This window comes from Ambystoma mexicanum, chromosome 1p (assembly GCF_040938575.1).
Source record: "Ambystoma mexicanum isolate Mex_15411 chromosome 1p, UKY_AmexF1_1, whole genome shotgun sequence".
NCBI classification, from domain to species: domain Eukaryota; kingdom Metazoa; phylum Chordata; class Amphibia; order Caudata; family Ambystomatidae; genus Ambystoma; species Ambystoma mexicanum.
The window spans coordinates 1,113,705,970-1,113,720,256 of NC_090921.1; the positions used below are offsets into that span (position 1 = coordinate 1,113,705,970).

At 40.7% G+C, this 14,287-nt stretch overlaps 1 protein-coding gene across 1 annotated transcript in view; it reads left to right on the top strand.

Annotated features, from left to right (window-relative positions):
- The window catches only part of LOC138449053 (zinc finger protein interacting with ribonucleoprotein K-like), a 209,985-nt gene extending 203,345 nt beyond the window's left edge, over window positions 1–6,640 (top strand). Inside the window, exon 7 of the mRNA XM_069604738.1 lies at window positions 108–6,640. Within this exon, the coding sequence (XP_069460839.1) occupies window positions 108–925 (818 nt within the window). The 3' untranslated portion in view covers window positions 926–6,640. The remainder of the gene's footprint in view (window positions 1–107) is intronic.
- Window positions 6,641–14,287: the final 7,647 nt, after the last annotated feature.

A 14,287-nucleotide genomic window follows, 5' to 3' on the forward strand; every position in this document is an offset into this window, starting at 1 on the left:
TAAAGTGAAAAAACATTACTACACCTCTGTTCCTAAAGTACTCTCAACATCATGCACACTTTCACATGTAAAAAACAAATAATATTTATTTCATTTTAACCCAACAGATGATGGAATGAAGACCGTGAAAGTGAGTGTTGGACATTCTGTGAATTGCAATGATAAACATTCAGCAAGTAAATGTTCAGCGCAAGAAGCCAAAGCAAAGGGGGTCCGGAGCTTTGGTGAGACAAGTTCCTCTGTAAACCAGATGCCCCCAAAATATGACCTCGGACCGAGAGAAGAAGAAAGAGGCCCACCATGGCAAAGTGTCTTCCAGCATACAACATATTCCAATGTATGTGAAAGAATACCAAATCCACTGAAATCAGACACATTGAGCCAATGTGAGGTGGTTTTGAAAACTCTAAACATTACTCCATCAGATTCAAACCTAGAGCAGAGTCAGAGATCACATACATGTCCTGAAAGTGAGAAATCATTTTGTCCAAATGGCAGTCCCATTGAGCATCCGAAAACGCATTCAGAAAAAGGGCACTTTACGTCTATTGATCCTGTACGCAACTTTTCTACCAAATCCAATCTTTTAGAACATCAAAGAAAAGGTTTATGGAATAGACCTTATGCTTGTCATTTATGTGGAAAGATTTTCAGTAGCAAGGCAGGTATAATAAGGCACCAACCAATACATACAGGAGAGAGACCGCATCCATGTACGGTATGTGGAAAACGCTTCAGACATAAGGACGTTCTTAGTAGACACCTAACCATCCATACTGGAGAAAAACCTTACGCGTGCCCTTCATGTGGAAAATCCTTCAGTCGAAAAGGGACTCTTGTTCGACACCAGACAATACATATACAAAGAGAGGACAACTTTAGAATTGTAAATTACTCCACAATTAACCAAACCATGAATATTTAACATAGAATGCCCATCATGTCCAGTTACTCTATGGAAAACAAAGCATATCTTAATTATTTAACTCAAAAGGAGAAGGTGGGATGGGTCTTCTATCATAGATGCAGTCATATATTTAATAAACTCTGAGTACTCTTGTACTTATATCACAATGAAAGAAATGCCCATCATTACTTCCACATACAAAAGTAGACAAACCTTCCACAAGATGGCGCATATTACTTAACCCAAACAATAACATTTTGATAGAGGTAAAAAAACTTGTGATAATGTGCATATAGAAAATAACTATTCTTAATAACCCTTAAACAATTCCATGAGAAATTTACACAGTAAAATGTAGAGTCTGCCGCCCCTACATGAAGAATTTCAGAATTGTCCATGTTCTTTTGATCGTGTTTTGAACAGCTATTAACATGGTGTTTTCCCACATGGAAAAGAACGTATTTTGCAGAATTGTCCTCTTCGATGTTCGAGATTTTTGCCATGCAGCTAAAATTGATTGCAAGTTTTACGATTTATCTATCTATCACGCATGTGCAGAATGAATGTGCATGTTTATACAAACTGTACATGTGTGTGTAGGAGAGGTACATTTCGTACATGCACACTATACATATGAAAGTCACATCAAAGTCAGTAATGACTTTGACATGAGTTTTCTTATGTATATGAGCCATATAGGAGATGTAATTTGCATATATGTACGAAATGTAAAACTCCTATACTCCTCCTACACGCACAGAATGGATGTACACCTTTTATATGAATTCTAACTGTACGCAGGAGTTGTACATTCCGTACATGTAGACTAATATACATATGAAAACTCCCATTGAAGTCAGAACCGACTTTGAAGTCACTTTCCATATGTATATTAGCAGTACAAGAAATGTAAATTGTGTGTGTATGTACGAAATATAAAACTCCTTTACGCCTTCTACTTTATACATCGTACATGTACAAAAACTCACAGCAAAGTTAAACCTCACTTTAATTTGAGCTTTAATACATATAGAAGGTGTGTAAGACATGCACACAATATATGTATTTTTATACGATCCCTACAGGTATGTTTAGGAAATTTACCTTTCAGAAATGCATGTTTGAAAACTCACATCAAAGTCAGGACTGACTGTCAGTTTTCATATGTATGTGAGATATATAGGTGATGTAAATTTGCACATGTAATAATGATAAAACTCTTAAATGCCTCCTCTACACATAAAAACTCATATCAATATCAAACCTCACTTTAATGTGAGTTTTCACATGTATAGGAGACGTATAGGACACGTGAATTTCATATGACTTTACACCAGACACTCATACGCCACTCATATGCCATACACTTACATGCCAGACAGTTGCTCTCGAAACACTCATATGCCTCGCACTACACACACACACTTATGACACGCATTCTTATGATGCACACTTTTACAACACACAGTCTTATGCCACATACTGTTATGCCACATGCTCCTATGCCACACTCACTTAATCCACGTACACTTAGGGCACACTGACACTTAAGGCACACCCTGTTTACACTGCACGCTCTTTTGCCACATGTTCTTAGGCCACATGCTTTTACAACAGATGCTTTTGTGCCACACATTCTTATGTCACACACACTCAAACCCTGTGCTTGTATGCCACATGCTCTTATGCCATGCACTCATAGGCTATGTTTTTTGCCAACACTTTTATGCCACACTGTTATGCAACACGCTCGTAGGCCAAGCTCTCTTAAGCCTCACACTCTTACCGTACACATACATGCAAAAGCTATACATTTCATACATGTTCACTACTATACGTATGAAGACTAACATCAACAAGACTGACTTTCATGTGAGTTTCATATTTATCTGAGCACGTGGGAGATGTAAATTGAATACATGTACAAAATGTACAACTCCTAGATGCCTCGTACACGTATAAAAACTCACATCAAAGTAAAACCCCATTTTTATTTGAGCTTTCAAACACATATGAGGAATGTCAGACATGCGCAGAATAATTGTACACCTTTTATCCATACTCTTCACTTGCTTATAGAAGTACATTCTGTACATTAAAACTAATCAACGTTTGAAAACTCAAGTCACTGATGTCAGTTTTCATATGTATAGACGATGTAAATTGCATCCATGTATGAAATGTAAAACTCTCCTATGCATATAAAAACGTGCAGAAAAGTCAAACCTCACTTTAATGCGAGGTATCATATGTATAAAAGGTGTATCGGACATGTGCATTTCATATAACTTTAACCCAGACACTCATACACTACTTACATGCCAGAGAGACACATAAAACACTTGTAGGCCTTACACCACAGACTCTTATGACACACACTCTTACAACGCACACTCATTTGACACACTTATGCCACATATTCTTATATCACACTTTCGCCACATGATCTTACTGAACACACGTGTAGAAGTTGTACATTTTGTACATGTACACTACGAAATGCATGAAAAATAATATCAGTCAAGACTGACTTTCATGTGTGTTTTCACATGCATATGAGACGTATAGATATAAATTGCATATGTGAACGATAGATACAACTCCTATATCCCTACTACACGTATAAAATAATACATCAAAGTTAAACCTCACTTTAATTTGAGCTTCCATAAGTGCAGGAGGCCCATAACACAGGCACATGATCTAACGAAACACACATGTGTAGAAGTTGTACATTTTGTACGTGTACACTACGAAATGCATGAAAAATAATATCAAAGTCAAGACTGACTTTCATGTGTGTTTTCACATGCATATGAGAGGTATAGATATAAATTGCATATGTGCATGATAGGTACAACTCATATATGCCTACTACATGTTTAAAAGCACACATCAAAATTAAAACTCACTTTAATTTGAGCTTCCATAAGTGCAGGAGGCACATAACACAGGCACAGAATTAATGTGCATCTTCCAGGGGTAACAATTTCAAGTTGCAAGCTACTAGCCAGCCATAAAATGTCACTCACCAACTCAATTCTAGACATAAACACAGCACACTACTTTGTACTCGCCAAGCATCAATTATCATTAGCCAATGGCTAGCGACGAGTGAAGATTTTGAGCCGTGCATCTTCTATCCAAACTATACACGTATGTGTAGGACATGTACATTTCATACACAAACACTCATATATGTATGAAAACTCACATGAAAGTCAGGACTAACTTTCATGTCAGTTTTCATATATATATATATATATATATGTGGCGTATAGGAGCTGTAAATTGTGCACATGTATGACATGTAAAACTTGTATGTGCCTCCTATCCATATCAAAACTCACATCAAATTCTAAAGTCACTTTAATGTTAGTTTCCATACGTATAGGAGGCATATAAGATGTGCATAACATATGACTTTACACCAAACACTCAGACACTACTGTTATGCCATACCCACACATGCCACACAGTCATAAGCCATACACACATATAACATATGCCGTAACCTCTACATGTATATGTGACACACTCATATGCAAGACGCTCACATGCCAAACACTCATGTGCCACTCATACAAAATTCACTCATATGCCACAGGCCAAATGCCATATGCTGATACACCATACACACACATGACATAAACTCATACAACATAACACATGTGTCATACACCCATGTACCTATGCGCCATCCCACAAAAAACACTGACATTAAGAATAGGAAAACCCTTTTAAATAAAGATTTAACGTTAATCTAGCAAAAGTAAATTTTACAAAGAGTAGGGATAACGTTATAGTACAAACACTCACTCAATACCACTACAAATTCAACCTTAGCACTCACTTCAAATATTAGGCAGGTTGCATCAGTGTAATAATTAATGTAAGTGGTGAGTGTTAATGCTCGATTTGTAGTGGTAGGGTGTCAGTGTTTATACTTCAAGTTTTATGGTTGACTTTGAAGTGGTGTAAAGTAAGTGTTTGTATCTTAATGTTGTTATTCATACTATTCCCACTCTTTGTAAATTTTACTTTTTTGTTATATTAACCTTAACTCTTTAATTGAAATATGTATATCAATATTCTCTTAAGAGGAGAGGATGGCTCTCGACATTTACATGTGATCATAGAGTTAGGGAAGGGATGTAGAATGAAAACAAGCATATTGGGACGAAGAACCTGGCAGTCAAAGAGTTTTCAGAATTATGAAGTGATTTTTTTTTCCTTTCTTATTGGAGGAGACTCTATGTGCAAATTATCCACTGTAGAGTAAGCACACCAAGCAGTTTTGTAAGAGGTATTGTTGCCCCTATTTAGACAAAATATGTAAATAAAACTAAGAAGAGCAAAATAAGTGCAAAATATTGTGGAATGTGCTCCAGAATATACTACGCCCTGCCCCTCCTTTACCTTTACCATTACACTTAAAAGAGAGAGGGAACTCTCTGTGTTCCCGTTCCCACCAATGGCACACTCTTCTGTCTGTATTGAACAGTTAGAGAAAACCCTCCTGGCACACCTTTCTGCACAATAACTCCTCCATTCCCCTGTCAAACTACCTTAAATCAGCAACTCTGGGTAAACCTCCACATTGCATTTCACTGTAGATTACCTGTCCCACCGCTTTCCATCATACCACCTCAAGTATCAAAGATCTTCAAATGCTGTCAAGCTTCAAGCTGCTGCTTTTGTCTCCTGGCAGGAAAATGGCCAAAAGTGCAAAGCAAAGAGCATGGTATTTCTGTGTGCTTTTATTTTAATACATTTCAGATCCTCTTTTTACTGTCTAAACTATTTTAGATAGTCCTATGCACTTTTGGGTGGGATGCAATTTGCATTTTTGGTTACCTCTGATTTGTCATGCAGCAGCCTGTAGAACTGCTTTCAGCAGATTTAGTGGTTTCAGTTAGACTGTTAAAAGGGTATCGTTAGGGCAATACATTCTTCAGTCGTTTGCAAAAATGTAGTGTTTAAGCATTGCTTTTCTTGACGAAAATGTTAATGTATTGGTCTGAATATTTTTGGAAATCAAATCTTTTTTTATTTTTTACACATCATTCTTCAGTTCAACAACCATATTTTATTCTTACAGAATACTGTTAAGTGCTTCCCTTTACACTCTGCTGTACAAATATTTACTTATTAAAATGCTGTAATCTTTATCTATAAAAATAGGGAAAGGAAAAGTATAATAATATAATAGAATGCTTTACAATGCAATTAATTGTCTTAAAATGTTACAATATAATTAATTCAGTTTCAGTCTAATAAAGTTACTATGCAAAAAGTATTTTTCTAGAATGCCATTTTAATTAGCTTGCATTTTTCTTCTATCATACCATGGTAATTAATCAACAGACTAGGCCAAAGCCTGATGTAAGGGTTGATAAAGGGTTTTATTCTTATTTCTGATGATTTCTGTACAGAAAAATCAAATACTTCCGAACTCCAACCTAAATTCCAGTCTCTTCTTTCGCTGTTCCTTTCTGCCTTCAAAGCTAACTTATTCTAAGTGATTAACAGCCTTCAACAAAAAAGTCCTCTGTTTCTGTTGTAATTATTGCTGTTGTTGTTAGGGTTTGGCAGGGATTCCACATTCCGGGTTAGAAATGTGGAAGTACCTGGGGAGGAGGGTTGTAGAAGAAAAGGAGACGGGCTGGAAGAAGCAGAGGCGAAGGTGTAAACATGTACTTCCGGAGTTATAATAAATACAGTTGAACCGTACCTGTGTGGCGGTCGTGATTGAGAACAGCTAAAACCTTTTTGGCGATGAGCAGAGCACACCTGTAGATGAACCGCGGGTTCTAGAGAATCCTCTGAATCAGCCCTAACAGAGGTTGTGTTGAAGAAACCAGCTACTTCCATGATCATTGCGTGAAGAAACTGAGTGAAAAAAACATTGCAAGGAAAGTCAGTTTAATGTTCTTCATAAGCACAGAGAGCAGTGCTCGTGAGTACAAAGATAAAAGAAACGAACCCTATGACGGCTTAAACGTTTGTGGGAAAATTAGAGGAAAGAACCTCACAATCTTTTAAACGTGCACATGAACTATAACATGTTTGTGCCTTTACCTTTGTAATCATTATATACAATACAGCGAAGGAGGACAAGCACACGAGAAACATTTAATTGCAACATATTAGCAAGAAGGTAATAGAGTGAAAATAATGCTAACTTATTTTTTAAGATATTGGGCCTCATTCGAGTTTGGCGGTGCAGGAAAAAAGTGGAGGTCATTCTGTTGAACTACTTTTTCTTAGCATAACAGAATTGCCTCAATTTTTCCGACAACACCAAATTACATGTTTTGGCAGAGTTTTCCTCTGGCATTATGCTGGAGGTAAATCCTCCACTTTTCCTGCCAAAATTGTCAGAATTACCACTTGGTAATTCCGTTGATGGTCCTTGCACTAAGAATCCAAGGGCTCCATTAATGGGGACTAACACCGCCACACCACCATTTGTAATCCCATGCTGAGCCCACAGGATCAAGTGGCAGCACGGTATCCGGTTTTGATGGTCATTACCGGAATTTCCAGCAAACTCGGAATGAGGCCCATTGAATGTTGGAAGAAAATTTCATTGAGCAACTATATTAGGACTTAAACTATTATATAAAACATGCTGGCGATAACGGTACATCCACCTGAACGTTTCTTGCCCAACCCTGGCAAACCTGCTATTAAATGTCAGCAACTACTTCTCTTTCACTTGTCATGCTAACCATTCATCTATTCTTATTCTTCTCAACCTCTTTTCTGCCTTTGATACTGTCAGCCATTCTGACCTTCTCTCAACACTACCTCTCCCAGGTATCAGGGACAAGTCCAACGCTTGGTTTACTTCATATCACACCCCTGACACTTCCAGGTGTACTACATCCTTACCTCCGCACTCACCCCCCATTGCTGTTGGCATTCCTCAAGGGTCAGTCATGGGTCCACTTCTCTTCATTATCTATACCTCTGCGCTTGGCATATTGATCTCCTCCTATGACTTCTCCTATCAACTCTATGGTGATAACACTCATATCTATGTCTCCTTTTCCTTTTTATATGACAAGCTACAGTCAAAACCTCTAACTGTCTCTCCGCCATCAAATACTGGATGGGATCTCACTCGCTCATGCTCAACACCACTAAGACTGAAGTTCTCTACTTCCACTCCAAAAAGGCTAACTCTTCGTCTCCCCCTCTTCCTGATTATCTTCTCTCCTCGGGTTCTGCTTGCAACCTTGACGTTGTTTTCAACCCATCTCACAACATGTCGCTCTTTATCTCCAAATCTGCCACTGACGCCTGACTTAATCTCCTCAACATCAGAAAAATAAGACATCTTCTTCACTTAAACACTGCTAAACACCTGATGTCCTCTTTAGTACTGTCTCGATATGACTATTGTGGCAGTCTATCTATGGCCTTCCCAAATATGCTTTTTCAACTCTCGACAAAGTCCTCAACTTTGCTGTCCTGACACTTTTCAACCTTCTCCGCTTCACCTCCACATCCCAAGCCCATCATCAGTTTGGCTGGTTATTCTTGAGACAAAGGGCAAAGTTTAAACTTATTCTAATCATCTTCACAGCTATACACAGACTTGCCATTCCCTACTCCCCCCCTCACTACCTACGGTCATCCTTGGCTCACCTCCATTGCTATATTGTGTGCCCCTAGCGCTCCCTCTCATTTCCGCTCTCTTCCTCGCCACGCTCCCTTACTCTGGAATGCTCTTCCTCTCCCTCTCTGGAGTACGCCCACTTAATCTGTATTAAAATTCAACCTCCTAGCTCTCCTCCTTTCTGAATAACCACTTGCATTGCATTCTGTGCCACCACATCTTCCTGTTCTCCTCACACTTTCAACCTAAAACCTAGCACTTCCTCCACTATCCCATTCCTATGTAATGCTCTACTGTCTGTGTCCATGGTTCATGTTTCTACCTCCCCTGCATCATCTGGTCTTATATCCACATCCTCTCACACATTGGTAAGGGCACAGGTCCTCTGCTATGTAAATCAACGTTTAAAGGTTTTTTATGAATTTTTGTGCCAAAAATGCATTGTTTTCCCTGTTATTTTTATTAAATAAATAAATAAAACAAAATGGCCGGAATGGAAGGAATACTGGAAAAATTCCATCATTGCTGCATAACATGATCATTTAAATGCCGAAAAGAACCGGTAATTATTACTGCATGCTTTGCACCCTGAGGTACAACTGGAATATATAGAGTTGCCACAACTGCCAAAAGCAGAAAATTGGGCAGGTGATATGAATGCATACGAAAGAACCTTTAAGCAGTTGGTTTTATATCACAGTCCTGAAATACATGTGGTGATGAACAGATTTACATTTTATTCCAGTGTGCAGTAAAATTATGAAACAAGAAGAATATTTATCTGCATTAATGGCAATTTTATTAACATATAAATTGTGCACAGGAATAATAACCGAGGAATTTATAGGAGATCAGATTATTATGCTCACAAATAAAATAATTTTGCAGGAATGTCTTTGGATGGGAGGGGAGTCTATCATTATCGGGGATAATTGCCATTGCAAAAAAAAATGTGCACACTCAGTTATGCTCAAATGAGAAAAAAGAAAGAAAAAAAGAAGCTGAACTGAGCAGAGGTGAAAAAGAGAATGAGCAAGGAGCTCTCATCGAATCAACCACACAAATAAACAGAGACTATGTCAGAAATAGATAATGAGAAGTCAAGAAACTGTACAATAATATTGAATCAGAAAAGGACAGGTGGAAGAGCACAACACAAGCAGATTTTGAAAGGAACACGTGTTTTCAGTGTGGTAGGAAAGGCCATTATCATAGTTCAATTGTCCAGCAATGAATCAAAGATGTTTTATTCGTGGCACAAGAGGGCATTATGCTATTCTATTTCATCACAATTGTAATTGTTTATTTATACAGTGTTTATACACAAGTGGGGTGCACATGAAAACGCTGGCCTATGTAGAGGACGACGATAGGTCAGAAGAGGCACAAGTAATGATGGTGAGGAGCACAGCATCAAATGCCAATCTAAAATGCCTATCCTTCTTTATTCAGATTGAAAATTGCAAAGTAAATATGATGGTAGATAGTTGTTCACCTTATACTATAATTGGCAGTCCAAAATGGAGAGAATTGGAAGAGCAAGGTGTGAGAGCTAAACTCCATAGGTCGGATGTAAGAAACCTAGGAGGATTTGATGGCACGCAAATTGGAATATTAGGATGGTTCGATGCAGTGGTCGAATTTAAAAACAGGATGGCGACTATAAAGATTTATACAGCAAAGATGGGTGTGGATGTACGTGATTGGAGAGATCAAGCAGGCTTGAAAATAAGATTGGATCCAAACTTGAATTAACCTGTTTTAAGTACACAAGAACATAATCAACCAGTACAAGAGGTTTTTCCTGAAGTATTTATCTTGAAAATTGGATCTTTAAAGGGGTATGCACATAAGATTATCAGACCTGACACCACACCAGTGATCCATAAATCAAGAGCGCTGCCTTTTGCATTACGGGGTGAAGTTGAAAAGAATTACAAGGAGAAGGAAATATTGAACAGATTGAGTCAGCAGAATGGATCAGTCGGATGGTGGTGGCACTAAAAAGAATGGGAAGATTAGAGAATGTGTTGACTTACGGGATGTGAACAAAGATATACAAGTAGATACATTTCCTTTGCCAATCATATTGGATACGTTAAATTGTTTACAGAGGACTGATGTATTTACCACATTTTACTCATCTGCTGCTTGCCATTAGGCACCACTAACCAAGGTGTATCACATCATTTATAATGCCATATGGCCTTTACTGTTATCGTAGGATGCCATTTGGATTAGCGTCAGCATCAGCAGAGATCCAAAGAATGATGACACCACGTATGATATGGTTTTATGATGTCAAACCCTACTTTTTCCAAGCCTCCATAGGAGATGGTACAGGATGCAACTCCTGCCTCATCATCTTGATGCCCTTATCACAATTCCTGCAAGGCCTGAAATCTCTAACCATGCGTTCCAGTTGCAAATCAACTCCAGGCCACCACATATTTTTCTCCCGCCTTCCTTTTTTGTGCCAGTGATTCCTGGGAGTTCCTCATCAGCCAACCGTACAATTTCTTCTCTTATTAAAATTGGTGGAACCAATTGTTGCCCCATGTGGAGAGGATGAAAAAAAGAATAAAGTAGTAGATAGAGAAGAAGGTACGACAGGTGATAGCAGTGCGGTGAGAGTGGAAAAAGCAAGTTCTTGATATGGTGTACAGGAGGTCACCTGTGACAGCATCAACATTTTCTAGAAACCACAACTGATATGGAAGGGTCCAGAGACCACAGGCATGAACCCAAGACTATAAATTTAAAGGAATCACATCATGAATATTTGCTTATATATCGTATATAATACTAGGCTAATAAATGTAACCACAATGTAGAGGAGCAGCCGAATGCCTCTGCAGGAAGTCCCGCCTCCCCCCGCTAACTGTATGTTGGAAGACTAAACCTGCACCATGTTTGACCCCAGTAATTGTAACCATACCATGACAAATGTTCGAGAAAAAGTATCCATTAAGAAAGTCATACCAGATGTATGCCAGAAGAGATGATAATCTCTCAGAAAAGGTCCCAGAAGGAATATGAAAACAAGAAGATTAGAAGCTGGTGACGTCACGAAGATAAGCATGACGCACTGAGAAAAGTGGTTGAAGAAGATGTATGGACCCTATGGAATCTTATGATGAAATAAGGAACCGAGTAAATGTTCCCGTGCAGGAAAGAAGATTGCATGTCTATATGTGACTGTTAAGTTGTGTGTCCCGAGGACGAGGCGTACCTGTATCTCCAGGAGTCTTGCGTGCCGAGGTAGCCAGGTCGTGGTAGATGTAGACTAGTAGCTGATGAAGTAAGTGACGCAAAGAACCGACCCCGGACCCATCCTGCAATACAGGATTGAACTGGGGCCAGCTCCTGACGCCACGGATGACACTTCCCAATATTAACGTGGCGCCAGAACAGTGCGAGCACTGATCGGGAAGGTCGTAGATGTTACTGGCAAATACTGGCAAAGGATCCCAAACAGCTTTCCAGGATGGTGTAGGTTCGAGGTAGCCAGTACAGGTAAGCAGAATGTTCAAGGTACCAAAATGTGATTAGCAGCAAGTCCAAGGTACCAAGGTAGGAGGAAGAACAGGGATCCAACGAAGCCGGAGAAGCGGGCCAGGACCACAGGAACCCCAGCACAGGCGGGCAACTCAGGCAATAGAAGGAGCAGGAGGGAACCAGGAGGAAGGGACCAGAGAAACACAGGAGAACAGGAAAGGGGAGGGAAGAAGGCAGCCTGATCAGAAGAGGAAAAGGAAAGGACCCAGGACCAGGATCAAGACCCAGAACCCCAGAATCAGGAAGCGTAGCGGAAGGGAACCAACCGCGTTGAGACGCGATGAAGAACTGAATCGGATCGCTTAAGTAGCGGTCCTGTGTGAAACCGAGGCTTGGACCGCGCTGCAATGCGCATGCGCGAATGGATGCCGCTGCGCGAACGAGTCTTGGATCGCAAACTCGCTCAAACAGTTACGCGAACGGCACCCGTGCCCTACACGGGTCAGGACAGAGTAACTCCGCCGGGGAAATGTGCCCAGAGCGGTGCGACGTCTCCACAGCCTGAGACATGGGTACAACTGCCAGGAACCAGCACGCCCCCTAGAGCCTCGTCGCCCCGCACAAGTAGGTGTTCTAACACTATGCTCCCCACCAGAAAGACCCGGGGCACCCGGTTTCCAGGGATTCCTACGAAAAAATTCCCGCAGTAATCGGGGGGCATGAACGTTATCACAAGGCTCCCAAGTACGATCACAAGCAGGGTAACCCTTCCAGTCCACCAAAAATTGAAGCCTACCCCGGGAGAAACGGGAGTCACAAATCTCCTGCACCTCAAACTCCTGAGTTCCCCCAACATCTATAGCCGTAGGTCGGGAATGTGAACGACCGTACGGATCAGACCGGAATGGCTTAAAGAGGGACACGTGAAAGACGGGGTGAATCCGCCAGGACTGCGGCAGATCCAACTTGAATGCCACAGAGGAAATCCGTCTGATCACCCGGAAGGGCCCCAGAAAACGGGGTGCTAATTTAGTCGGGAGATTGTGCACTGGTAAATTCTTAGAAGAGAGCCACACCATGTCTCCAACCTGGAATGCTGGCTCACAACTCCTTCTCCTGTCCGCCTGTGCCTTCATACTCTCACATGCCTTAGCGAGGGCTCCCGTGACCTGGATCTGATTCTTCTGTATGTCTGCAACCATCTGATCCGCAGAAGGAACCGTACTGGAAGGGACAGGATGAAATGGAATCAACTTGGGATGAAGACCTGAGGAACAATAAAAAGGACTCATTCCAGTGGCAGAGTGTTTAGAGTTGTTATAAGCCACCTCCGCGAGGTCCAGATGTTTTGCCCAGTTGGATTGAGAAGCATTAGAAAAACAGCGTAAGTATTGCTCCAAAGTCTGATTAGTTCACTCCGTCTGGCCATTGGATTGGGGATGATAGCCGGAACTGAGAGCACGCTGGATTCCCAAGTGACGACAAAGTTGCTTCCAAAAGGCAGAAATGAACTGAGATCCACGATCTGAAATAATCTTCCCTGGAAGTCCATGCAAGCGATAAATGGAATGAAAAAAGGCCTGGGCCATACTACCGGCTGAAGGCACCCTTAGGAATGGAATGAAATGGGCTAACTTAGAAAAACAATCGATGACCACCATAATGCAAGTATATCCTTCCGAGGGAGGAAGGTCCACAATAAAATCGGTGGCAATAGTATGCCAAGGATATGGTGCTCTCTCGGTGGGTTGTAGAAGTCCAATAGGTTTCTTTCGTGGAATCTTGACCTGAGCACACACTGGGCAACATTCCACATACTCTCTCGTCTGCCTAGCCCATCCTGGCCTCCAAAATTGACGAGAAATCAGTTCCTGAGTGGATCGAATGCCGCGATGCCCCCCAATCCTAGAATCGTGTAAAGCTTGCAGGACGGCAGTCCGAAGTACCTCCGTGGGAAGATATAACCGTTTGTGAAAGAAGAGTAGACCACCGTTCTCCCTTACGAGAGGGTGTTGTAGAAGTGAGGAATAATTGGGATCCTTTAAAGTGTCCTGTAGGATGGTATCCAAGCATTGAGATGTAACCAACAAGAAGTGTTTAGAAGGAAGTATTTGTTGAGCTCAATGATCTAGTTCAACGTCGTTCTCTAGAGAGCGAGAGAGGGCGTCAGCCTTCAGGTTGCGTGACTGAGGAATGTAAGAAATCGTGAAATCAAATTGGGAAAAGAACAAGGCCCAACGAGCCAAACGAGAAGT